The following is a 27,332-nucleotide window of genomic DNA, read 5'->3' as shown; positions in this document are numbered from 1 at the left end:
CAGGACAGGAGATCACAGACACTTTGCTCCTGCCAAAACATTTTGCAGATGCATTGAGCTAAGTCACAATTTGGCTTACATAGTGTGTTGCATTGTATTAAACTGAATTCATGGCTTGGCTCTCTCCAGAATCTGCATACACCTAGTGGAGCGAGTTGAAGAGTACACAGAAGTTCTGATGTCTATATACAAAAAGCTGCCTGTTCACAATGGCACCACCTTTTTCAGTGAAGAGGAAAGCTCCATGAATGCAAAGGGTAGGTCCAAACAATTCCATGTTCCACAAAGTGAACAGGGAATCTTGGTCGGAACTTGGGAATTTGGAAATATGCAGTTACAATTCTGTTAGGAGTCCCATTCTGCAATCTGATTTATATACCTTTTCAAACAGCTGTAATAAATCGGGTCCTTCCTTAAAGAGGGCACGTGTTGCGGTGAGACCTGGCAACCAAACCCTGTGTTGTGGGTGGGTTTGATTGAATAGCCACAACACCCAGTTGGTAGGTCCCTTGATGCTGGGTTTAATCAGGCCAATGGGACACAAGCTAAATGGATCAAGGGACCTATATATACCTATGCACGTGTCCCAGAGCTTCCTCTTTTGGCATGTGCATCCGGAACACCCGCCCACCTCTCCCTATATTTAGGGCTATGTGCTTGACCTTGCTATGCCATCGTGTGTCGTCTGTCATTGGGACAGGGACACGGCAGGAATTTTCCCCAGTTGGCTGATTGGCTGGTGCCATTTGGGTTTCGCCTGCCATGTAGCAAATCATCACAACTTGTAAGGTTGTGGATAGGCTCTGGTTCAGGCGATAGGGATGGGAGAATGCTCTCACCATCCCTATGTGAAGGGTATTCCATTAAAGGAATCCAGGGACTCGATGGTTTGGTCAACCCCTGAGAGGGGGTTGTGCCTGTGCCTGAGTCCAGGGGGGCATTTGGGTGGCGGAGATAGCCTGTTCCCGGCTTTCTGCTTATCCAGGTGTTCACCCTAGGCTGACCTATGCTGGTGACCTGGGTGAGCGCTACCTGAAATGGTGCAGGGAGCTAGTCAAACCAGAGCCTATGCAACCACTCACTTGCTGTAATCAATAAAGTTGTGGCCTAAATTCTGCCAAAAACTAAACCAAAATTTGAGTCTTGTCTGAATTTATTTAAGGACATGAAGATTGCAGATCATATAACTGCCTCTGTATGCATGTAGCAGACTGCAAAGCTATCAAACACCTGTTTGCATGCATTCCTATGACAGGGAAGGCGGCAATCACATTTTCTTACATAGTCTACCCCTTTTATCTCTTCTCATTATGTCTTATTTTTCTGTGTTAGCCAAAATATGACACCCTGCGAAATTTGTGATCCACAATATTGCTATCCAACAAACTTTCTGTTTTTGCCACCTTCCTTGAGCAACGGGAAGACCACAATACATGATTGGTGGCTTGTAAGTCACACGGGACTGAAATAAACCCTACGGGAAACCCCTCCACAAAATGTGTGCACTTTGTGCACTACCTTTCAAATATAGTAACAAAGTAATGCTAGAATGACCAAATCCCCTTAAGTCCTAAAGGGCGCCTTAAAGTATGTTGTCCCATTAGAAATATCATGTAAGGAAAATTGTACTTCTTCTATGAAATGCATAAATAACTGGATTTTAATGCCTTGGAAAAAAATGGTGAAAGAAAAAATGATGTACATACCTTTCATCATTTGGCAATTCAGCGCCGTCCTTCAACCATGTAACTGTTGGTACTAAGGTTGCATCATGTTTAATTGTACATTCAAAGGAAACCTGCCCAGTCCTTTGTACAACTTTGTATTCAGGCTGCTTAATAATCATTGTTGGCTCTGAAACATAAAATTACTATTAAGATATTTAACAGCTGGAAATTCTTTAGGGAATTGTGATTAGAAGAGTGGTAGGAGGCATGATTTCTTACCCTTGATTTCTAATTGAACTTCGTTTTGTACCTTCCCTAGTTTATTTCTTGCAACACAGGTATACGTGCCAGCACTATCCTTCTGGGCTTCAGGAATTTCCAAGGTTCCATTTTTATGGAAAACATACTGATTTCCTTGGAGAATGCTACCTTTCACTCCTTTAAACCTAAGTGTTGAAAACACAATCATGTTATGCATTTATTCAAACATCATTGGGTGAAAATGAGTTTCTTTAAATAAATACATCTTTATACATCAGACCAGTACCAGTAAATTCATGGCTTGTAAATACTAGGGTTAGAATATACTAATATTCAACGAGGAGATTCCCACGGCCAAAGTATGATTGTTGTGATGGATTTGACATAGCCTAGTTTTTACTTTTGAAAAACTGCTTCCACCAATTAGAAACAAGCCCATTTCTGCAGAGTGAAAGAGGATAGCTCAGCTGATAGAGAAAAAGGCTCTTAATCTTAGGGTTGTGGGTTTCAGCCCAACGTTGGGGAAAAGATTCCTGCATTGCAGGCAGTTGGACTAAATGGCCCTCAGTATTCTATTCTGTATGGCAGAGTTCCAAAAAAATAATCATCCCATAGGGACTAGCACTTGGGGAGGGCGGGCAAATGGAATATTTTTTGGGGGGGATGACAAACCTGATCCCCATTCTGAAATGGGTATTTAAAAGGAAGAATACATTTTTAAAAACCTGTTAAATACGATCATGCATTTAACAGATCATTTAATTTTGTCCTGACTAGTGAAAGAAAATATGCATTCTGTTGAAAATGGGGAAATAAGCAAATATACTAATGTTGCTTCCCTAAGTAAGAAAATGGTTTGCAAATGAAAAAAAAAAAAAAACAGTTTTCTATTTTACAAATTTCCAAAATTATTTGCTTAAATAACTGTTGTGAATGGAACAGAACATCTTTTAAGTTTTTTACATCATAATTAACTTACCATTCAATTTCAGGCACAGGTGATCCAAAAAAAGCACAGTCCAGAAGGGCAGGTTTGTTTGCAATGACTTGATAGAGTTCGTTATGAGGAGTGAGTATTCTTGGTGGCTCAGCTAAAAGAAAGGCATTATTGAAACACTTGTGAATTCCTTTGGATGCATTTGTTTAGAAAAAAGGGAGACAAGTATTTTAAATAAAAATATCACATAAAGAACAATAAAAGCATTTCCCTCAATTTCTTCCCTCTCTTATTATGTAGCAGTTTTGAACCAAAGAAGTTGCAAGACTTCAGCTAATAAATCCACATCCTGATTAACATTCTAGACCTGATATTTATTACAATGTAGAAAGGAAATACCTGTGATAAAAATACTTCTGCCTTCCCTAGCGCTTCTAATATTTGATAGCTTTAGCATGCTCAGGAATCAAAAGTTTTGCATCTCTTTGTAGGAAATGCATACTTTTTTGTGCATTCTGCAAGCTCCATTTTAAACTTTTTTGTAAATCATACTTACCGTATTTTTTGCTCCATAAGATGCACTTTTTTCCTCTTAAAAAGTAAGGGGAGAGGTCTGTGCATCTTATGGAGCGAATGTGTGGTCCCTGGAGCCAAATTGTTGGAGTACAGCACCCTCCTGAGCTGCTCCTTGGTGGTGGTGGTGGTGGGAGCCGCACTGCTCTGCTGGCAGCCTCCACTTTCCCACTTACAACATTTTTTCTTGTTTTCCTCCTCTAAAAACTAGGTGTGTCTTATGGTCGGGTGTGTCTTATAGAGCGAAAAATAGTTTCTCTCCTACGACACCTTTTCTTTTTATTTGTAACTGCTTGTTAGAAAAAATATAAAACCTAAGGTGAACAATTTTGTGTTTCTTTTTCAAACAAAAAAGTGGACTGAGAACAAAAACAATCAAAATCTATGTATACAGTGGTACCTCCGGTTACGAATTTAATTTGTTCTGTAGGTCCGTTCTCAACCCAAAACTGCTTGTAACATGAGGTGCACTTTTGCTATTGGCACCTCCCGCTGCTGCCACACTGCCGGCACGTGACTTCTGCTCACATCCTGAGGCAAAGGTCTCAACCGGGAGCATCTACTTCTGGGTTAGCGGAGCTCATAACATGCAGCATTTGCAAGGGGGACAGTACGTAACACAAGGTTCCACTGTACCAAGAAAAGGTCCTAAGTGATGTGATTTGGAGAGTTTCTGACACAACCTTATTAATTCATTCTCTCATTAGTGTAATTGAGATGAATAGCATTCTTCAAGCAGACATTTGCAGCTTTTATGAAACATAATTATCTGCCTCTTTTGAAAATTCGTATGACAAAAAAAGTGAAGTACGTAGTGTACTGATTCTCCAGTGGATATATTTCTATGCAACCTGCACCTGTTATTCAGAGGTATACTGTCTCCAACAGCAGTTGGCCATCATGACTAGCAACCAGTAATTGATCTAATCCTCTTTTAAATCATTTGGTGTCCCTCACTAGATATACCAGGAGGAAATACTGTAGTTTAACTGTGCACTGTGTGAATAAGTACTTCATTTTGTCCCAAATCTTCCAACATCCAGCTTCATTGGTTGAGCCCAAAGAGGGGTGAAAGATGTTTCCCTATCTACTTTTTGGTATGAGTCTATCCTTATTGTAGCCACTGAACACACCGAGACATATCTCTTGAGTAAACATACATAGTATTGTGTTGTAAGACATTCTTATTTGGGCTTGTGTTTGGTGTTGAGTTCAATCTAGTAGAAGATGGAAGTTTGTTTTTAACTGATTTTTAATATACAAATTTATGTATGCTTTAATGAATGCTAAAATATTACTTCTGAGTAAACACGTATAGGATTGCACAAATGGGAAATCACACAACTATACAGCATTATTACTAGGGGGTTTTCCCCCAAAAGAAAATGTGGTCTTACCTAAAACATTCACAAATGCATTTGCCAATAAATATCCATATTCATTAGAGGCGTTACATTGATAAACAGCACTTGACCTTTCTTGTACATCAGTGAAAATAACTGTATCACCGTCAACATTTCTGCTAGGATCTTCAGGAGCAACTAGGAAAAATAGGAAGGAGATATTAAAAAATGTTCAGAGATGCCAAAATATTCCTTTTTATTCAGTTGTTATTTGCAAAAAGTAATGAGAGGTTCAGAGACAGGATTGAAAATTCTTGCGAGATACAGCAATATACAGTAAAACATAATGGAAACTCAAGTGGAGGCACATCTTATACCAAAAGAACAAAGGATAAGTTATAGCAAAAAGGACCTGAAGAAAAGTAGAGAGTGTGAAAAATGCAAATGCGACAAAACAATAGTATCCAAAGTAGACTGTAGATCTAACTGGAATTACTTATTTTCCTTCCTTCCACAATGAAAAATTGAGGTTAAATTATGCATTAATGCTACCAATATAGCCCCTCCACTGGAATATTTAAGAGGCAAAATATACAAGAATGTGATAAAAAATCATATAATTTTACTCAAACATCCAAATGAACACCCCCCCCCCAAGAAAAGCATTATAAACTACAAATCAGCTATACTGAAACAACATGATGCCTAAGAATGCCAATGCAAGCCACCAGATCTCCTGGAGAAATGAGGATAAGAAACGAAGGCCATAGCCCTCTGCTGATGCCCAGGAACTTTATGGGGGATGACATATCCGTCATTGACAGATCTGTGGGCACAGATCAGCGTTGTTTCACCAGCAACTGCTAATGCTAGGCCTCGAAATAGGATATGAGAGAATCAGGGCAGATGGGCCTTGGATGCACCAGGTTCAAAGCCCCTGCATTATTTCAGGAAGCCATAGGATCGAGACCCTGAAGAACATCAGCTTGGAACTAATTCCTTGTTCCAGTCCTGACAGGATGATAGGCAGATGATTAGCAACCTCACTCCCACACATCATATAATTTAGCATTGTTCTGTACATCTAGTTTCCACAAGAGCCACAAAACTGTAGATGTTAGTACAAGGTCTTTCAATTCACAAATATATTATGTTGTCCAAAAAGGGGGGGATGTTAACCCCATAATCTAAATAAAGTCCTGTGGATTTCTAGTCTGCATTTTTTTAAACTAGAAAATAAAAACAGATCATTGATAGCAAGGCCTACAGGGAGTAAACAGCTTTGAAATTCAAATCTTGCTATTTTATTTGAAATCATTCCTTTGGTCTACATCTTCCTCCATTGAAGAAAAAAAGCCACAAAAGTCACAAAAAAATACTTTAATGTGTGTAAAATCAAAGGTAGCTGATCCCTATGCACTTCACTTCAAAGAACCTTGCCCTCATGGGAAGATAATGAACATTATTCTAGCCACAGAATACAAATAATAAAACTCATGTGCTTTATCTAAATGGTATTTTAACAAATTATTGTTCCAGCACACCATACCTCTTTCCAGAACTCCTGGCAAGGCCAAAATATGACTCAGCATATAAGAAATATAAGATTACAAATCTTTTGTAGAGGCTCTACCTGTTCTGTAGGTTGGCTATGTGAAAAAGAGTGCAGAACAGGACTTCTGCATGGACCTTTAATCGTTGGGTAGGAGAGATATTTTCTGCAAGCAGAGCTTGTTAAGTGCTTCCCCCCACCACCTGGCCAGTCTATTTCTTGTCCACTTTCTCTAATGAACTGTTTCACTTGAGGACTTTGGCTGTCTCCTTGCCTGGCACAAGTTGAAGCCACCTCATCCAGAGTTCCTGAATGATGTTGTTGCTTAGAAACTTGAAAGGAAAAGGAATGGAATCTTCAGAAGGGTATTAATGGCAACCTACTTCAGTAGAGCGAAGGAACCTGTGCCACTTGGGGAAGGGAAATTCAGCCGCAGCTGAAAGCACCCCTCCGCCTGGCCACCCATTCCCAACTTTAGAACTTGCTGCCACCCGATAATGAGGAATTCTTTCTACAAGGCTGCCAGTTATCAATCAACCTAAAAACTTCCCTGGGGTTTTTTTCTGCAAAGGTAGGGTAGTTTATTGCTCCTAGGCGTGGGAGTGTTAAAAACAAGGCTGCAACAGGTTTATGAAATGAAATCTAAAGTTTACCAAAACAAAAATAAGGAGTTCTTCTAGGAAAAGGCATTGCATGATAAAGTTGCTGAAAGACAACAGATTCCCAGTGAAGCAAAAGAACAAACAAATGGTTAAACACAATCCTCCTTTGCAGTCTCTAAATACATTCCCTAAGGTTACAAACTTACATTCTTCTATTGTACTCCAGAGAGTTCCAGTAGGTCCGCCTTGCTAATTTGATGTCTCCAGAGTCACACCTTGAAGTGCCTGCCCCAAAGGCAGTCCTCCAAGGAATAGCCTCTGGCTACCTGCTCCCTCCACAACATGGGCTCTGCCCAACAGATTGCAGGTGACAGGAAATTTTGGGGTTTTTTTTTATTTCAGACAAGCCTTCTCTCACATACTCAGCTAACTCTCCCACCTTCTCTTCTGAGCTAGTTAACTCTAGAGTTATGGAGTTAACCATATAATCCCCAAACAAACAAGCAAGTAAGATTTGTATCCCCATATAATACACAACTGTCTATAAAAGCAGAGTCCATGCAAACAACCCATATAAACAAAGTCCAAGTCCTTTATTCCTTGTTTATTTCTCTCTCTCCTTCCTTTCCCCTAAATGGAAGCCGAATCCTGCAAAGCCTCCTGGCTTTCACCTCTCCTGGAACAGAGACACCAGTTAAAAACTTTGCATCACATTGTTCTGAAGAGAGTAAAAACAGATCTTACTTATGATAGGAACTCCATTCGCTAACCAGCTTATACTGGGTTTGGGTTTGCCATTAGCTCTGCAGATCAAGGAACCACTTTCTCCAGGAGATAATACAAGGTTTGTGGGCTCTCTTATCCAGTAAGGTGCAGCTGAATTTAAAGGGAACAAAACAACCATCTGTATATCTTTTATTGTGTGTGCGTGGTGGAATACAATATTACACAGATTGACTCAATTAGTTATGGTGGCAAAATTCTGGCTGTCTAGGGAACAAAGTTGATAGAATGTTTGAAGTGCACACCCTGAGAGAGAAGGGAACATTGTCTATTTGGATGGGATAATTAAAACTTGCAGAGAACCTAGTATAGACAAAAGTTTTTGGGGTATTTTGTTAAGAGTACTGTAGCCCACAAAGAAATCAGAAGGAGTAGAAAAGCCAAGAGTCAAGGAGCCCAGAGCAAAGGTAGCTGATGGAATTTAGGGACAGCAACATGAGGAAAGGGTAGATGAAGCCAATACTTAAGATCAGGAAGGAGGTCTGAATGTCACATTGAAATAAGTTAATCAGTAAAATCTTCACTTGCAGACTTCTTGTAACAAGTCTATTGGGCTGTATATTGCGTATAATATCTTTATTCCACTTTATATATTAACATAGTACAGTATTTGATTTTATCCAATGGGGAATGGGTTGGCAGAAGGTAATTTTCTCTGCCACCTCCAGAAAGCCCCTTCTGAGGATCGAGGTACCCTCTCTGAAAGGGGTAGGCTATAGCTAGGGGTGCAGAGGGAAATAATAATTTTAAAAAATCAGCAGATAAATCTTCTGCTAATCCCCTCCCAACCGTGAATAACTGCATCCAAGTGATTTTGTTATCCATTTACTTAAATAGATGTGTTAGTTGTTTTTCAAAATGCTTCCCCCCCCAAAGGCAGCATACAGTATACAATAAAATCAGTTAAAATATATTATACAATATTAAAACAATAATAATGAGTTGGAAAACAAGGGCCTCAGCAGAACTCTGAGAGAAAAATCTCCCAGAAAATTTAAGAAAGATTCTGGATCTATCAGCCTCTGAGAGGATTGTCCTCTACCCATGCTGGGGTTATACAAGTTGCCCAAAGATCAGACTGAATCAGGTACAATCTGCTCCACTACCCATTTGTCCTCATTGTACTGATTTTGGCAGACTTGAAATTCTGCTGAAGGAAAATTTTTGGTGATTAGATCTGAGATTGATCAGAATCTGCCTCAATTTAGCTAGCGGATTCCAAAATGTCTTTAGGATATACAAGACTTTTTCTGTGTGCTGGGAGGGCTTTACCACACTGTGTGAAGTCAATGGCATTACAGTATTGGCCACTATGAAGTGCTGTAAACATACATAGCAAGGTATAGTTAATACACCATAGTACATTTCTCATTTCAACATGTGGATGGATTTCAGTGTAGAAATCTAGTTCAGACAAACCTTTCATGTAGTAAAACCCATCTGATGCCACCCCTCTGAACTAAAAAATGTACATGCTATGTTAAGAAAAGTTTTACCTTTGACAGTGACTGTTATAACATGGTGAGCGGAACCCAAAAGATTTGATGCAATGCATTTATATTTTCCAGAGTCAGCTTCAGAAATGTCTATTATTTTGAGGGTTTTATGAAAATTATCCAAAAAAGTTCTGTTGGCAGGAAGCTCACCGCCTTCTTTAATCCAGCGAATAAGTGGCGTAGGTCTGGTGAAAAACAAACAAAGCAACAGCAGTTGAGATTAAAGTGATTGGCGGAATGAGCACAATATTCCAACTCCCATGATGAAGAGATTGGAAGCAAGCTTATAAGCTTCAGGTTCTCTTCTTCTGTCAGTGCTGACAGAATTCCCTTCCAATTTCCACAGTGGGCTTTAGGGTGCTATGGACAGATAGGTAATCAGCAAATTTTACAGATGCAGCCAAAAATAATATGTAACTTAAAAAAGAAAAAGACTAACTCATTCTTGGTAGATGGACAATGGAAAAAAGAGGTAGAGATAAGCAGAATATGTACATTTAGAATATCTCTTTTATAAAAGGCTGACATTTAGGATTCTTGCACTACAATTCACTACATGTCACTGGTACAAAAGGAAAACAAATTTGCTAAATATTTGCTGAGCACAGCCCATGCTGATAGGGCAGGAAAGGAATGACAGAAAGAGTGAACACTACAAGTGAATGACAGTTGTAGGAGGTATAGAAGCAATCAGTGATCTATAAAAGCAAGCAAGTTATGGAATTATCTCCTGCGCTTGCCAAAGCATTGTTTGCCAGATGTTGGACCTTTGAACTGATGGGTTTTACCCCAGAGTCTCTGCTATGACCCTTGTGTTGTGGGGAAGAGGAAGAATAAAAACCTTACTGCTGCTTGAGTGTCTGATTTATGAAGGCACACTCAAGACAACTTGGTAAATTAGAGCAAAGAGGTACAGTATTCCATTATACAGTCTCTGGAAATTCTGGGGAAAGTCTGTCTTCTATTGGTTGGACAAGGAAACAACAAATTGTGAAATAGCTGTGAGAAAGAGAAGGGAAAGAGCAAGCATCTCAGCAGTCTCCCTTTCTCTGAGTGCACACTGCCAAACTAATCAACAATCGAACGTTTAAACATAATAATACTGCAAAAGGAAAACAGTGTAAAGATATAGAAGTGAGAAGTGGTTAGCATTTCTGCATTTACGTTGCATGTTTCAAATGTCAACTCACAATCCTTCTGCAATGCACTCCAGCAAAAGGGTGTTTCCTCTTAGCTCTGTTTTGCTACTTGTACTTCCAGTGGGTAGCAGAAGAGTTGGGCGCCTTTCAGGAGATAACCTGTCTAAAAGAAAAGAAAAATGTATTTAGAAGTATAAAAAATTTGAATGTAAATTCAAGACTACAGTAAAACTAATCCTTTCCATAAATGCATGCTGTATCTAATACTGACCGTCAATACTGTAATTCATAAATGGGAGTTTTAAACCCTTCTTGCTCTGCTTCATTTAACTACTTTGCAAAACTCTGCCTTAAAATTTGGGAAATTCCTGTAAGGGGTAAACCTTTCACTTAGTAACTAAAATCTTTTGAAAGAAATCCACCCACCAAATAAATTAGTGCTTTATTTTTTTGACACTAAAGAATAACGTAAGTTTCTCTGGGAACATCATTGTTGGTGAAATAGCAAATTCTTAAATAAATAATAGTGCTGTGAAGAGCTACTGTAAGTGATCAGAGTTTTTCACTTGAAATGATGGAAGTAAATGATAAAGGTTTTCGACTGAAATCTTTTCTGTTGGCTTAGAAGCTTATCTTGTGAATTGTATCCTTTTTATTACCATTTCTGTTTGAAATTCTTCTGGGAAATTAGTTAACATTCATCTGTGTAGATATGTGTAGATAGCAGGCTTACATTCAATGGGACTCCAAAAGGTTATAAGTAAACAGGAGTGGAATCAGGGTATATCGTCATTACAAATTAAAATGTTTTTAGGCAACTTTTAACTGCTTTGGCTTTCCCAAAAGATCTTGGTCAAACTTCAGTTTGGTCCAGTGTTGAAAATTCTCTTAGAGATCCCCAGGATACCATTTCTCCTCCCCAACCTTTTCATACACACCTGCACCTACCTATATCACAGAACTATGACCCTCACCATTCCCTGGGAACAGAAAATGACTATAAAGTGTTTTAAGTTTGTAGTGTAGACAGGTCCAGGAAGACAGCGAGATCATAGAATAAGAAGTAAGCCACTAACTTTAAAAGCATAGCTTTTAGTCCAGATCACCAAGTTCTCTCATGTGTACACCGACTATTCCCTATTCTCTTCAGTGGAACTCTGTGTGCTTAAAAGAGGTGCATGCATTGAATTTCCACTCTTATAATGGGGAAATCCTCAAGTGCACAAGGAGCCACTTCTATCTCCATATGCTTTCACATAACTTGCAAATAGGATACAAAGCAAAAATATTCGAATTAATTCTTATTTTATGAAAAAATGAAGGACAAAGTCCATCAGCCAGTTACCTACTAGCATGTACCAATTACATTTCCCTGACCTTTAAATACATCACAGTATGACTGGTCTGCTGTGCAGCTCTCTCTCTAGGACTAAATTGTCCTTGAAGGGTACCATGCTCAAACATGCAGCTCTTTTGCCACCCCCTCCTTTGCACTCCATGGAAGCAGGATGCAGCAGTGGTGCACTCTTCAGCTCATCTTGGATCTGGGAGGTTCTCACATCCAAGAGACAAACAGCAGCAATACAGATGACCATGTCACTGCAAGGATGTAGGCACTTATTTTGCTAATGCTTACTTTGGTTTGGATATAGCTTCAATTGATTTGCTCTCGGCTTCTACTGGGGTGGGTGGGGAGGTTGTGGCACTTAGGGGAAAAGGGCTGCTGCTGCCTGCCTTGAATCGTAGCAATGGTAGGAGATGGTGGTACTTCACTTGCTTAAGTGAGAATAAAAAAAGGAAATACATCAGCCACTAGACTTATATTATGCTGATGGACTGAGTCCCTGTAATATATGCCATTAGCCCTTGGAAAGTTTGTGTGAAGTGGATCGTATATGCATCCTTGAGAAATTCAACAGTGTGGTTAAATCCATAACCATAAAGCCATGTTTATAGTTGATAAGATTGCTACCTCTGTGAAGGATTGAAAATAAAAGAGGGAAAAAAATAAAATAGCAAATGCACATTAGGGCATGGATGCTTCAAACATGCTAGACATGTATTCTTTCTAACACAGATGTATTAAGTGGTTAGCACTTAAACTGCATATTCAGTGAGATATTAAGCAGGATGAGCAACAGTTAATTGTTTATGGCTTTTTCCTTAGTATACGGTGTGTGCTACTGACTGGTCTCGGTGATAGCGAATTATAAGCTAACATAAAGGGGAAAGTTATAGAGTGCATGAACATTAACAAGCCTGCTATATTGATTCATTTGCCAAAAAGGGGGGGGGACATGTTCGCATGCAAATGTTCTGCCATTACTTCTAAATAATTTATAATCAATTAGTGCACTCATCCTGTGCAATTTACTTGTATGGTCACCAGTAGATATAGATATTAGAATTGTAAGGGCAGTAAAGTTAAGCAGCCATGGAGTGGTTAGTTAACTAAATTCTACAATGAAAGGAGTAATGCAGGAGTGGATCTCTAAAACTCACCACCATAAAAATCAGAGTCACTCATATTAGCAGTTATAGTTTCATTCAATGAATCCACTGAAATAAATAGAATATCATGAAGAATGCAACCAGGAAGCAGTAAATATGGGCTTTAGAAGTTAATCTATCTATCTACTGAAGCCGATCAATTCGAACAGAAATAAACATTTATTTCATTGTAATATCCAGGTCTGTAATTGCTTTTGCATAAGATAGAAAATATTTGGTAACTGTCATACAGAAGCATCTTGTTACCAGGCTGTTTTCAAACTTAGGTTGTATTCCAGCAAACAGATTGTCTAAACTAGTATTGACTTCAATGCAGTTTAGGCACCCTAGGTACTTAACAGTACATATTTTTATTGCACCACATAATTTTACAAAGCTCTAGTAAATATATACTGGAAGTCATTTTTAATGTTCGGAAGGTGTATTAATTTAAACCACGTGTTCTAAGAAAGGTACATTCCAACAAGAAAAGTTTGTTATACACTTACATAACATATACTTCTGTCAAATGTAATGTAGCTATAAAACAGCTTACAAAATCCACACCTACCTGGTTCAACTTTTAAAGAAATGGGTTGCTTCTGTTGTATAGTTTGAGTGTGGTTAAATCTCGCATAGCATATGTAATCGTCACGGCTATCTTCTGGCTTTACATTAGAAAAATAAAGGTCTCCATTTAGACTCTGGGAAACTCTATTATTTTGAGGCAGCTTTTGAAAAGCTGTAGGGAAGAAAAGAAAAGAAATTGTGTCATTAAACAATGAAGGGCTACTTTAGGTACGTGAAGTAGACATTCTCCTATTGCTGCCTGCCTCAGTGCCTCTGACAAAGATTCTAGTGTTTAGACAGGTTCAAATGAACCTGCCTTTCTAATGCCTGGGTCCCAATTCATAGAGGGCTTTAAAGATTAAAATCAGCACTCTGAATTGCATGCAGAAACAAATTTAGAAGCCCTTGAAAATGGTTTAAAACTGGTGGATGTGCCCCCTGTGGGAGAAAAACCAGTCAGTTTCCATGTGTGAGATAACTAATAAAGGAATGCCATTCTCCTATGCCCCTGAGAAAAATGTGAGAACCAGCATATTGGTGGAACAATTATATTTATTGCAATATAAGAATATCTCTGAATCAAGAGTGAATTAATAAGTGAGGGCAGGTGAGTTTATTCATTATATAGAGGGGAGCACCCGTCTTATTCCCTGTACAAATCAGCTGCTGTACTCAGTGGCTTCCAAGCCAACAACTGGGTGTATTTCTGCTCCTCACACTAGATGAACCTTAGGGTATAAGCACTGGGCATGTACTCTATGGCCCCATGGCAGAATGTTTACCCAAGTGTACCTGCTCATCCCTGCCCATCTTTTGTAAGCTTACAGCTATAAGCGATGACTCCCAGGTGCCCACAACCCTAATAATGCCTCAGGGTGGCATAGGATTATATCCGAATTTGCTTACCTGCCTGCACTAAACTCCAATGAGAGCAAAGTGACCAAATCCAACAGTAAACAATTGCCAGTCCAACCAGATTGTGTACTTGTTTAAAACAAGCCACTGCCAGATAGACTAGATTAACCAAATAAGGGAACTCATGCCAATCGCATCTGATTCTTCCAGTTACACAAGCAAATAACAATGAGACCAGATTCATCCAACAGGGAAATGGAAATATTGCCAATCAGCTGAGTCACAAAATAAATGAGCAAGCAAACATTATGTAGTGTAAAGTTGGCCAAAAAAGGGAAGGCATCACCCATGATTGATTACCATGCCCATCTACTTTTGGGAAATCGCTTTCAGAGTCTCCTTCGGGTAAGGAGGTAGAACAAATTCACCTCAACTAATATCCACTCCACTGTGGATATTAAGTCTCCAAACGAGGTCATGGAACCAGATAAATCAATGTGAAATGGCTTTTTCCTATCTTCCAAGTAGGACTGCCATGTTCTTCCCCCACATTCCAGATCACAACAGTAGGTATAGTCCCAGCCATAGTTCAAGAGACTATTCAACATGTATTTACTTACTACAGTGGTACCTCGGATTAAGTACTTAATTCGTTCCAAAGGTCCGTTCTTAACCTGAAACCATTCTTAACCTGAAGCACCACTTTAGCTAATGGGGCCTCCAGCTGCCGCCACGCCGCCAGAGCATGATTTCTGTTCTCATCCTGAAGCAAAGTTCTTAACCCGAGGTACTATTTCTGGGTTAGCAGAATCTGTAACCTGAAGCGTCTGTAACCTGAAGCGTATGTAACCCGAGGTACCACTGTATAGTCATTTCTACTCTCTTCCTACGGCTTTGCAAGGTCCATCTTTGTATCAGCCCAGCCCTCCCCTGTTTTGGCCTCTCATTACTTGTAGAAAAAGCATGTCTCAGAGATATAGAGGATGACTACCAAAATGTGGGTCATCTACATAGACTGTTCACAATGGTTGTGCAACTTTACTCACCGTCCCATCAAAGTGATGGGGAAAATGACATACAATGATGATGTATGAACACTATGTAATAATTTGCAACAGTATTACAGGCCAACCTATATGTCATGCTGATTCAAACCAACTACCTTGCTTTAAAAAGAGTGGGTCTGACATATAACATCACACGCAGAAAACTGCAGCTTGAGTAGCATTATGATGTAATACAGAGATGTAGTGAACACACCCATGTCCCATCATAAAGAGCTAACTTACAAACCTAACATGAAACACTTTCCTGTTATCATGGGATTGCAAGTCATGTAGACAGTATGATGACTTTGTCCCCCTTGCCACATGAAGGTGTTCTAATTGCAGCACAGATGGAATTACTGAAATAATTTCGTGTGAGAGATATTTATGTATTTTAAAATAAACTTACAGTTATCCATCCAAAATATTATAGGTGGTGGTAATCCAATAGGTGGCCTGCAGGGAAGTATTGCATATTGACCTTCAACTACTGTTTTGGGAACTAGTTTTTCTTTGGTCCATAAAGGAGATCCTGCAGAAAAGAGAGGAAATCAATGTCACATGGCCTGGGCAGTGAAAACAACATAGGAATTTCAAGAAGCAAGAGAAAACAAAGCTTCATAAGACATGAACCCAATATCACATGAAATTTACAAATTTTGCATGAACATCTTTTTTTTACAGTATTCTTAGGGGGAAAGTTGTAAGGAACTTTATGATGTGATTTAGCTATTTCAAGGAAAAAAATAATCTTCAAATGTTCAGCAACAGGAAGAGAAACTTGCACTTTCCTGAAATGTGCATAGGAAGTTCTCAGACTATGTAATGCTGGGTATCGTAGGAAAGCAAAGCAATTAAACACGAGGATAATGGACTCCTAATTACACATTACAGGAGTAGGTAGTTACAAAAATATAGATGAATGGGAGAGCAAATTAAGTATGCCATCTTCAGCACAGTTATACATCCTTACGTTTTATTGATTTCAATGCTACTTTAGTACATGTAAAGTGAATCATATGTCATTATGCAGCATTTTGAGGTATCTGCCTGCCATGCTAGAGTGAAATGATTTAGGATCATCTGTTTACCAACTCATCCTAAACTCTTAAGAGAACATATCTGAGATGAAGGCATGACTGCTTAAGGAAACAAAAATTCTAATGAGACTAATTCACTGATCTATATTCCAACCTCTTTGGTCTCATGTTTAAAAACGTACATTTCAGCAATATGTAATTGTTAAATACATATAATAAGTATAAAATATTTTGTTCTAATTGTGATGCTTTATACAATACCCAGTTCTAAACATACTGGAAAAAGAAGGGAAATCTTGCGTGCTTAACTTACTAAGAAAAAACTTCGGAGAAGATGGGTAGTTTTTCATGCAGTACAGTGCTAAACTATAGTATCAAATATCATTACCTTCTAATAAGATTGCTTTGATGATTAAAAAGATGTCTTTTTTAAGAAAAGAAGAAAGAAAATAATGTAACATTTATTATAAGGGTTCCTGAGAAAGAAAATTAAGTAAATAAATATGCTGACAACAAGTAGTAAGAGCTTCAAGTTTAAGAAATTTCTAATATTCAACTTACTAGATGACCGTATAACAATATTATTGGAAATTGCTGCTCCAAGTTCATTTCTTGCTGTGCACTGATAAACTCCTTCATACGTTTCTGCCTTTCCTCCATTTTCGTCATTAATAATATTTATTATAAGGGTTCCTGAGTGAGGCTTCATTCTTACCCGTACATCTTTATCGATGTCAAAATGAGTTCCATTGCGTGTCCATGAGAAGCTATCAATTGGGGTGGAAAGTTGAAGAAGTTAGTTATTGGGAGGGGGGACATTTGCTATCAGATAATGTATAATCTTCAGTGTATAATGTGTACTTTCGGTGAAACAAAATGTTGAAAGTGTTAATAAATATCCAACTAGAAAATGTGAAGGAAAAAAAAAGTGAGACACCTATTCCAGACAAAGTGTTGCTCCAAAAGTGTTGTAGGAATTTTCATTACCTGCAATAACACTATGTCCACAGACCTCCACAGACTTCCAAAACCCTATGCCCAATGGATATCTGGATCACAGTTATGTTGTATAAGCTTTTCCCAGCCTCTGTTTAAGAGTAAAAGTCTACTAATATGGTATATGTGTAAAGATGCTATTTGTAAACGTGTTTCTTCAAGTTGCATAAATAGCTAGTGCCACCTTTTTAGAAAGTTCATCATCTTCTGTCTACAGCAGGTCTGCTAAATCTCATACTATCACATCTGACAGTATGACAGTATACAGCAGTTCTCTGCTGAGGCCAGGATCAAGTCCTTACCCCATACAGCAGAAGGCAGCATTTTGGCTGTATTTCCTTCTGGTGGCAACTCACTGCTCCTCATGGAGATATATTCTGAAAATTTCCAAGCTTGATGAGGCCTTTGGGGCAACTTCAATGGCCGCTCACTGCATCCATGGGGGCAATGGTCTCAGCCTGTGATGGCCTGTGTATGCTCTTCGCAATAAGCACCTCTGCTCACTCACTCAGAGATATATACAGTTCTTTATTTTACATATGTACAGGCACCACATTACAGTCATGTGTCTGACTCCTTCAGTTCAGATTCTGGAGTGGCTTTCGCCGGCTTCTCCTCCAACAGAAAAGGTGGGGAAGTTTCATGTGATGCCTCTCCCCCCTCCTCTTTAACTCTCTTCTCTCCTGGGCAGACAGACTAGGCACTGCCTCACCATCGGTGCCAGAACTTCCTGTGCAGTGCTGGGGCTCTGCTTCAGCATCGGAGAGCCTTTCTGCCTCCTGGCTCTCTCACCCTTCCCCATCCATCACTTCCTGCCCACCTCCCTCTGAACGTTCCTCCTCTTCCCCGGCATTCTCTGGCAGTCCCATGATATAGCCCCTTCGCACTCTGCCTTCGTCCCCAGCAATCAGGCCATGCTTGCTCGCTGGCCTCTTCTGACAGCAGTATGGGGAAGGTGTCATCCTCTAGGTAGGACATACTTGAATGGACCAGGCATGTCCAAAGTCCATTTTAAGGGCCTAATCTGGCCCACAAATCGGTTTAATCCAGCCCCTGTGGCAGTTTATTTCCTGGGGAAAATCCCCCCCCCCCAAGAGCTCAACAACTTCAGTCCTAAAAACAACTTTGGTCGGCCCTTTGGTCGGCCCTCACAGCCCTTCACATCATCAAATCTGGCCCTCTTTGAAAAAAGTTTGGACACCACTGGAATAGACCAATCATGGAACCCCCCGCCATGGAGGGTGGTGCCTTGCTGGCTGGCCAGGCATTGGCTGTTGCCCTGTCCGAGGCAAGGGTCGAATCCTACTCTTCAGATGCTGGGTGAAGTGGTTCATCACACAATACTCTGTCAGTGGCATAGGCAGGGTACCCCATTAGAGGGTTCACAGTGGAAATTCCTCTCCAGAAGCCAAGCATAGGGCAAATGGGCCATAGAGTTTCCAGCAGCAGCCTTGGGATGGCCAACTCAGTAGATCAACTTCTTAGAGAGGCTATAATCCCGGCTTGTCCCTGCAGCAGTTCCATCCCTCCAGCAGGAGGCTGGAATCCATATACACCCAATGCCTGAGCCAAAGTTCTACCTACACTTGTAATCAATAAAGTTGTGACCAATTTTTTATCCAGATCATTGTCTGCTTGCATTTGTTCTGTCACACTTCACATAGGCCAGGGAAAGGAGGCACTGCGATTGGGACCACAACTGGAAGTGCTCCACATACAAGAACAATCGCACAGTTAGCACTTTGGCACCTCATAAATGCTCTTTGCATTTTTTAATGATAGAACTATGTATATGATAGGCTACTTTGAGAAGACATATAATAATAATCACAGGCATAGCATTATTTATTTTGCTGAGATTAAGTTTTTTTTTTAAAAAAATGGATGTATACAAAGTTAAGACAACAAAACCAGTACTTACCTAGGGGGTGGCTTTCCTTTTGCTTCACACTGTATTACAATATTCTCCCTTGGATCAACAATATAGTCTTTTGGAGACTGTTGTGTTATTGTCGGAGGCTGTGGTACTTTTTATGAAATATAATTAAAAAGTAAAAGGAAATATTCAATTATATCTTCTAAAAGAAGCACAAAACCACTTTTGTAAAAAAAAAGTTTAAAAAGAAGCAAATCACAGAAATAGTGCTGTTAACCACAAACATCTAGTGTGCTGCAATCCTGTACAAATCTTCAGGAGACTAAATTCACATGAGATTAATGGCGAATGTTACTGTTGCATGCCTCTAGGACTACAGTTTGGGTTTATAAAACAAAATCTCTGACATTTCTTATTATAGGCAGTTGCATACGATCATCATTTTGCCAGTGTACCATGGCACCCTGGGGTGCCTTGAATGATGGTCAGGGGTGCCGCGGACAGCACTGGCCTCCATCCCTCTTTCCCCCTCCCTCCTCTGATGAGCTCTTGAGTCTCTGCCTCCCAAAGGCTTGCACAGCTGTTTGTTGCAGCAGCCCTGGCTACAAGCTCCCCTGGTGAATGGTGCCTCTGGAGCTGGACAGGGGGTGCTGCCCAGGCCCCTGCAGGGCAGTGTGAGGAGACAGCTCTCTTTGGGGTGGAGTGGGGACAGCTCAGAGACCAGGGGCAGGGTGTTTGAAAAAGGGTGAGAGGCTGCCAGCTCTGCAGTCATGGGATGACATAACTGGGCTCTTGAGCCCCACAGGGGTGTCACAGAAAGAATGTAGTTGGTCAAGGGAGCCATGAACACAGAAAGGTTGAAAACCTCTGCCTTACCATCACTAAAGCCCTCTTTGTATGTTCTACAACTGTATAATTAATTCATGTAGGGAAGATCCAGCTTGTATCCACTGGTCTCATTTGTAATACTTTTTGGAGGGGAAAAAAGCCTAAGTATGTACAGTACAAGTTGTCACTGTATTCTAGCTGGCCAGATGAGCTTTCACCAGTGTGCCAATGCAAGAACACACTGTATTGCCAAGTGCTAGATTGGGTTCCTTCTACCATTTGACCTTCTCAGCAAAGGACACGTATTTGGCTTTTGACATGTGTTTTAATATGCATTTACAACGTATATTTCAAATCTGCTGATTTTGTATTTTAATTAGGCGAATCTAAAATCTGATTTTCTGCATATTTTAATGTATATTTTATATTTTATGTAAACTGCCTAGGGGTTTTGATGATTAACCGGTACTATATAAATCCTGTTAAATAACTAACAGGACTCGATGCCAAGGAATTTGTTCTTAAATCACAAGCGGCTATTTCTGTTTGATTAGACTGGCGTGCAAATTAATGAGAGTGAAAATAGTTTCATGTAACACCAAGAAGACTAGCATTTTTAATAGTCTGAGAACTCTTAGATCACAACTGGCTTTCTCATTACCAAAGGAAAGCCCTACTGTGTGTACATAAGCATCTGCACCTGCTTACAGAGATTATCAAGTGCCGGTAGCTGTTTTTGATACTGTTACCATGAAATGATCGCCAAGATACCAGATTCTACATGTGTATGAGTGAGTGTGTGTGCTAATGTGACAATTTCTGTAGAGATCTTTTCTCTCTCTTTCTCTTATTGCAGAAAGAAATTAGGTTGATAAGTTATTTCTAGTAAGTGAACTCTTCCTGAGCATCTGTAGGTGGCTGTCCTAATCTTTCCTTTCTACATCGTTAGCAGTACTGTATTTATATAACACAATATATGGCACATTATAAAAGTTTGTCATAAGATATACTAGACATCTCATTGCTGAAGATAATACTAAAAGTACTATGAACACATCTAGGTCAAACAAACCTGCCCCGCCAGTTCTGGTCATGCAGTGGGGATCTGATCTTTGCTTAAAATTCACCTGCACTGCAATTCATTTCTAAAGTAAAAATGCAAAGTTTTGACCAACCACCTGGCTTAGCACTTCTAAATTTGCAGCAGAGTAAGAATGGAGAAGGCGGGGTAGTCATATGGGCCCTGAATTTCTCAGCAGTCACTCCCACACTGTGGGATGCCCATCAGATGCCAAGGAGATAAACAACTATTGGACTTTCAGAAGACATTTAAAGGCAGCCCTGCTCAGGGATGCTTGATATCATATTGTGTTTTGCTGGAAGCCACCCAGAGTGGCTGAGGTAACCTAGTCAGATGGGTGGCATATATAATAGTAGTAGTAGTAGTAGTAGTAGTAGTAGTAGTAAAGTATTAACATTACTGAACATTAAGGGCCCAGTCATGCATCACATTGAACTACAGCTTAAATAAAATTATGGTTTAATGTGGCTGAGCACCAAAAGTCTCTATGGTTCTCCCCCTCCTTCTTTTAGGGATATTAGGTAGGGATAGTAGGAAATTTTGTCAGAAACGGAAGTGGGAACTGCCACAATTTGCATATTAAATTGAAGTCAGGGATAGAAATCATGCAAGGGAATACGAGTGGCATTTGGTAACTTTTTTTTTTAGTCTGAATGCTACATAAATAATTAAGCAAATTTTGTGCTGTTTTTCATGTTTGATTTTCATTGGAATGCACTGAAGTTAATTACATACTTTATTACATAATTAGCGTTTGTTTCAGCCAACACTAGAAAGTGAGATGAATAATGTAGATTTTAGCAGAAGCCGAACTGTAGTGAAATGGAAACAGCATTGATTGTGATGAAAATGGGATGAAACCCTGCCTCTTTACATTATGAGCTGAGGGGAAAATGAACCAGAAGCTAGTCTGTCATTGATATGTGAAATGGCACTCCTGGGTTTGACTCTGTCCTAACAAACAACAATAATCCAAGCTTTGTCCTTGACTTATCTTCGTGGTATGTTAGGAGACAAACAAATCAGAAACAATGGTTTGCACATAATGGCAAGATATTCTCTGGCTTGTTTCTTTTATGATATGCTGAACAGGGGTGCACCACAGGCTGTTGAAACAATAGTTTCAAGTGGTGGGTGAACCACATCAAAAAGGCTGTTCTTAAAAAGGAATTGTGATGTAATGCATTCTTGTGGGAAACCATGTCTATGGAGTTTGGGGGGAATCAAATTCTAGTCGTGCATGCTTGTAAATCTAACAGCAAGAGAAAACATGAGCAAACACACAGGCTGTGTATAGATGATTTACCTGGAACTATAGGAACAGCTTTATGCTTAATGCTGACTCAACTTAATAGCCACAAAATGAAGAAGAGATGCAATGCAAACAGGAACATTTCTCTTGGTTCCGTTTTTCTAACTGCAGTCACTTCTCCTGGTCCTAACTAAATGGTGAAACTGATTAGGTCAGATGACAAGCAGAAGCTGACACAATCAATGTAACTCCTGAAACATGGGGCATCATCGAAAGGGAAAGGTGGCATTGCACCTTTTTGAAAACAAAAACACATATCCTTTTGGGCACCAAAAATAAATATTTGAACATTTAAAAGAAACCTGTTCCAAAGTTGCTACCGGCTATAATTTCCACAATGCTACTTTTCATCAATCATCTATACACGACAACATTAATAACAGCAAACAACACCACGTACAAAAATCATGTCACTTGGATTCCACACTCGTTAAAAAAATATTAATACACACACACAGTGTAAACTTTATTGTCTAGGTTAGTGGGCAGAAAACTTACATTCTTCAAGAAGTTTTGCTTTTTTTCCCCCCGCATCAGATTCAGCAGGTGAATTGTAATCATGAATTAAAGAAAATTATTTGTTAGTAAGAAGAAAAAGTTAAACCTTAGAAAGAGAAGGTATTGAGGAAAATATACAGATCACTGACACTAAAGGTATTTTCAACAATTGTTACTCAAACAGTAAATGCTTCAAGATTCAGCGTGGAATCTCACACAATCCAATGTATGAGGCTCTTGTCAAATGTTGACTTTTCAAGTACAAACACTGCCTGTTCCTCTGACCTATAAAGAACATGCCCTATTGATACTAAGGTTCTGAGGAGGTAGGGAAATGGAATTAATGGAATGCATTGCATTCATGCTGCGGGCAAAAATCAATTTGTGCATAGGTCCAGATGGAAGAGCAGCTAAGCACTTAAGACTACATTTTAAAAATACAAACAGCATCTATTCCACTAATCTTCAGATGGGGGATCAGGACCCACTTGCAGCCTGATCCAAGGTGAGTTGCAACCGGAACACTACCACCATCCAAATATACACTAAAAATAAATAAATAACAAAATGGGTCCCAAATTCACATTTGAGTTAAAAAATTGTCCTGAGTCTGAAATGGCCAAAGACACCTGCTATTCCATCGACAACATGGACATGTTATTAGCTATGCTATTTCCATTACCAAATATATTAATTTAAATGTGAGAGCCTTCCTCAATATTGTAGGACTAAACCAATACTACTTAGCTTTATTGTAAATGTACTACGCTATAGGGGAAAAACATAACTTTGTTGTCAGGGTTTCTGGGAGAGAGGAGGAGATGACAGAGGAGACGGAGAGCGAGTGGGAGGAGGGGCAGAAGGATGAGGAAGAAGATGACGGAATTCTGAGGGAATCCACGAGTCTGAGCAGCGAGTCAGAGGATTCTCAAAAGGGGGTTACCTTAATCAAGCAAAGGGGAGGAGAAGGGAGAAGCGGAGAGGAGCCCAGTGGAAGACAGAGGAAGCAAGAGACGTCTCAGCCGGAACGGAGTAAAGGGGGTGGAGTCGTCAGCCTCTCGGAGGGAGCAGGATTAGGAGAGAACAGAGAGAGGGGGTTGGAGCAGGGTGTTCAGCCGGAAAGGGTGGAGAGCAGAGCAGGGGGTGGTGTAGCGGTCGAAAGAAAGGTCAGCAGCAACGTACGCGCGCCAAGTTCAAACGTAGAGGCGCGCGGAAGTGGAGAGAGCTCAGGGGAGGAGCCCGGCCCTAAAGCCAGAAAGAGGGGGGAAGAGGCGGCAGAGGATTCAGCCTCAGGCGAGTCACGGAGAGAGGGAACCCAGGGGGGCAGGAAGACCCTGCGGAAAAGAAAGGAGAGGAAGAGGTGGTCTAGAGCCAGGCTATTAAGTTGGTGCGGAAGAGGGGAGGAGTCAGAGGGGACTTCAGCGGTCTAACGTGGCAGACGTACGGCCACAATGCTGAACTGTATGAGAAGCAGAAATCTTCAATAAACTTTTCCTGTAAATAAGCTGCAACGGAGTGAGGTCTCTTGTGAGCTGGGACCAGACCTGGGTGGCCGTGACAGTAAGTCCCCTCTCTCAAAGCAAAAAATTTTTTTTGCGAAGCTCACGAACGGGAGCAGCCATGAGCGCTGAGGAGCAGCTGGTTGCATTGCGGAATCAGGTTACCGCTCTCACATCGGCAGTCATTGCTTCGCAGAAGAAGAATGACGACTTGGAGAAGACGTGCCAGGATTTGCAGGCAAGGTGGGAGCGCGCGGACAAGGCGGGGGCCCCAGGATCCAGAGCGGAGGGCATTGCGCTTGGACGGAGGGGGGGTGCCCTAGTTCCGCATTTTAATGGCAACTTGCAAGACTATCCCAATTTCAGAGCGGACGTTGTATATGCACTGCACTTACTCCGTCACGATTTTAAAGATGAGGAGGAGAGAGTGGGGTTCATTGTTTCGCACCTGCATGGGGAGGCCAGGGCTTGGCTACGCAATTTGTGGCGCGAAGATGGACCGGCCCGTCGCGATTCAACTGCGTTCATCAAAGCGATGGATTCTTGTTTTCAATCCTCTGTGGATGTGGACATTGCGCGCCGTCAAATGCACGGGCTGAGGCAGGGGAAAGCGACTGTGCGCCAATACCACTCTAAATTTTTTGCATTGCTCACCGCCTTAGATTGGCCAAAGGACAGTAAACCGGTCAGAGATCTTTTTTGGGAGGGATTGAGCCCCCCCATCAAGGATGAGATCGCTAGGGGGGACAGACCCCAGACCCTAGAAGACGTGGTGCAACGGGCTTTAGCTCTTGGAATTCGACATGAGGGGCGTCCGTGGCATGAGGAGGACGGGCCCCAAGCGCGTGCGCAAGCAAGGACTCTCCCTTTTGTGCACAGGGACTTCAGCCGTGCGCACCCCTCGCCAATGGGGAAGGACAGAGAGGAGCCAATGGAGATTGGTGGTGCTAGGGCTCAGAAGCCATCCCAGAGCCCTGTCCCTGGTGCAGCCAAAGCGAAGCCTCCTAGAGGAACCAGGAAGTGTTACATCTGTGACAGTGCGCACCATATGGCGAAAGAGTGCCCCCAGAGGCTCCAGAAGCACACTGCAGCGCTGGCAACTGTAACAGCAGAGGTGCAACCAGGGGAGCAGCTTCAGGGAAACGACAGTGCCTGGCTGGAAGCAGAGCTACTGGGGCTCAGCCAGGCGGATCTGTAGACAAGCCCCCAGCATCACTGCAGAGCGTGGACCCTTTGCCTCCCAAACCGGCAGTTCTGCTCACAGCAACACTCCAGTTGCCTGATGGGAGACTCCTCGAGGTTCCAATAACGATCGATTCGGGAAGCAACGCCGACTTCATGGGACTGCAGTTCGTTAAGCAGCACAACATGGCGCTCCTGCCTGCAACGACGCCTCTGAACGTGGTCACGGTGGACGGCAGGAAGTTGCTGGGGGGGCAAGTGGTGCAGCAAACCCCTCCCATGATGATGCAGATTGGCAACCATCGAGAGCTTATTAGTTTCAATGTCACCCACTTATCGGACACACCCATCGTGTTAGGCATGAGTTGGCTGGAGAGGCACAGTCCCGCGGTTGCGTGGTACCAGAGGCAGATCAACTTTTGTTCATCGTATTGTGCTCAGCATTGCTTTCAGACCGATCAGGGAGGAGAAGCTGAGCAGCCATTGCATCTGGGTATGGTGCAAACAGTGCCTCACAAGTACCAGGAATTCTTGGAGGTTTTCTGTGAGAAGGAAGCTGACAAGTTGCCGCCTCATAGACCTTACGACTGCGCGATTGATTTAGTGCCAGGGGCGCAATTGCCTGCTGCCAAGCTGTACTCCATGTCGGAGGACGAAATGCAAGAGCTTCGGGAGTTCATAGACCATAACCTCAAGCGCGGTTTCATCCAGGAATCTAAAGCAGCGGGAGGCAGCCCTGTTTTCTTTGTGAAGAAGAAGGACACGCCCCAAAAAAGGCTTATAGTGGATTACAGGTTCATCAACAGCTTGACTAAGCCCAAAGCTTTCCCCATGCCCAAGATTGACGACCTTTTAGCGACCGTCAGAAGGGGCAAGATTTTCACCAAGCTGGACCTACGTGGAGCTTACAATCTCATCCGCATCCGGAAAGGAGATGAGTGGAAGACCGCCATGTTCACCCCTCTGGGCACATACGAATACAGAGTCATGCCTTTCGGCCTCCAAAATGGCAGCCACGTTTTTCAAGCATTTATGCACCACGTGCTAGCAGGTCTCCTCTACAAAAAGTGTGTCTGCTTTCTCGACGATATCCTGATTTTCTCGGAATCGCCGGAGGATCACGATAAGGACGTGAGGGAGGTCCTGCAGAGGCTGAAGGAACACAGGCTGTACGCCAAGTTGGAAAAGTGCCAGTTTGATGTCAGAGAGGTTGATTTCCTTGGCTACAAGTTGTCCGACGAGGGACTGGCCATGGACAGGGCTAAGGTTCAAGCGCTGTTGGACTGGAAAAGCCCTCGAAATCGGAAAGAGGTCCAGAGGTTCATCGGCTTTGCCAATTTTTACCGCAAGTTTATTAAAGGTTTTGCGAACGCGACGGCGGCGATCACTGACACCCTCAGTTCCAAGAAGAAGAAGTTCGTCTGGACCGAACAAGCGGAGCGGTCCTTCCGGACGCTTAAGGGTCTTTTCGCCTCCGAAGAGCAGCTGCTCCACGTGAATCCCGGCAGACCCATGCGGGTAGAGACCGATGCGTCAGATAGAGCGGTTGGGGCCGTTCTTTTGCAAGAGGATTCACAAGGCAACTGGCGACCGGGTGCGTTCTACTCCCGGAAGCTCAGCAAGACGGAGCGCAATTATACCATATGGGACAGGGAGTTGTTGGCCATTCATGCAGCTTTCAAAGCGTGGCGACACTTCTTAATAGG

General features: G+C 41.4%; 1 protein-coding gene across 18 annotated transcripts in view; it reads right to left on the bottom strand.

Annotated features, from left to right (window-relative positions):
- NRCAM (neuronal cell adhesion molecule) overlaps positions 1–27,332 on the bottom strand; it is a 137,447-nt gene that overhangs the window by 45,521 nt on the left and 64,594 nt on the right. For 13 of the 18 annotated variants that reach the window (XR_014172559.1, XM_081928924.1, XM_081928930.1 and 10 more), the window contains exons 4-16: positions 22,946–22,963; positions 19,272–19,377; positions 16,916–17,121; positions 15,724–15,846; positions 13,415–13,585; positions 12,856–12,912; positions 10,405–10,516; positions 9,215–9,399; positions 7,680–7,811; positions 4,836–4,979; positions 2,908–3,019; positions 1,947–2,113; positions 1,707–1,854 (exon numbers count right to left, since the gene is read on the bottom strand). Coding sequence is in view for 17 of the 18 variants with exons in the window: in XM_081928924.1 (XP_081785050.1) it covers positions 1,707–1,854; positions 1,947–2,113; positions 2,908–3,019; positions 4,836–4,979; positions 7,680–7,811; positions 9,215–9,399; positions 10,405–10,516; positions 12,856–12,912; positions 13,415–13,585; positions 15,724–15,846; positions 16,916–17,121; positions 19,272–19,377; positions 22,946–22,963 (1,681 nt within the window). In the remaining variant the exon portion in view is untranslated. The remainder of the gene's footprint in view (positions 1–1,706; positions 1,855–1,946; positions 2,114–2,907; positions 3,020–4,835; positions 4,980–7,679; positions 7,812–9,214; positions 9,400–10,404; positions 10,517–12,855; positions 12,913–13,414; positions 13,586–15,723; positions 15,847–16,915; positions 17,122–19,271; positions 19,378–22,945; positions 22,964–27,332) is intronic. The other 5 variants (XM_081928939.1, XM_081928931.1, XM_081928932.1 and 2 more) reach the window with 2 other exon arrangements.

This window comes from Podarcis melisellensis, assembly GCF_964234715.1.
Source record: "Podarcis melisellensis genome assembly, chromosome: 10".
In the NCBI taxonomy this organism is placed as follows: domain Eukaryota; kingdom Metazoa; phylum Chordata; class Lepidosauria; order Squamata; family Lacertidae; genus Podarcis; species Podarcis melisellensis.
The sequence above is the reverse complement of the archived record's forward strand: the minus strand, read 5'-3'. Positions and strand labels throughout refer to the sequence as shown.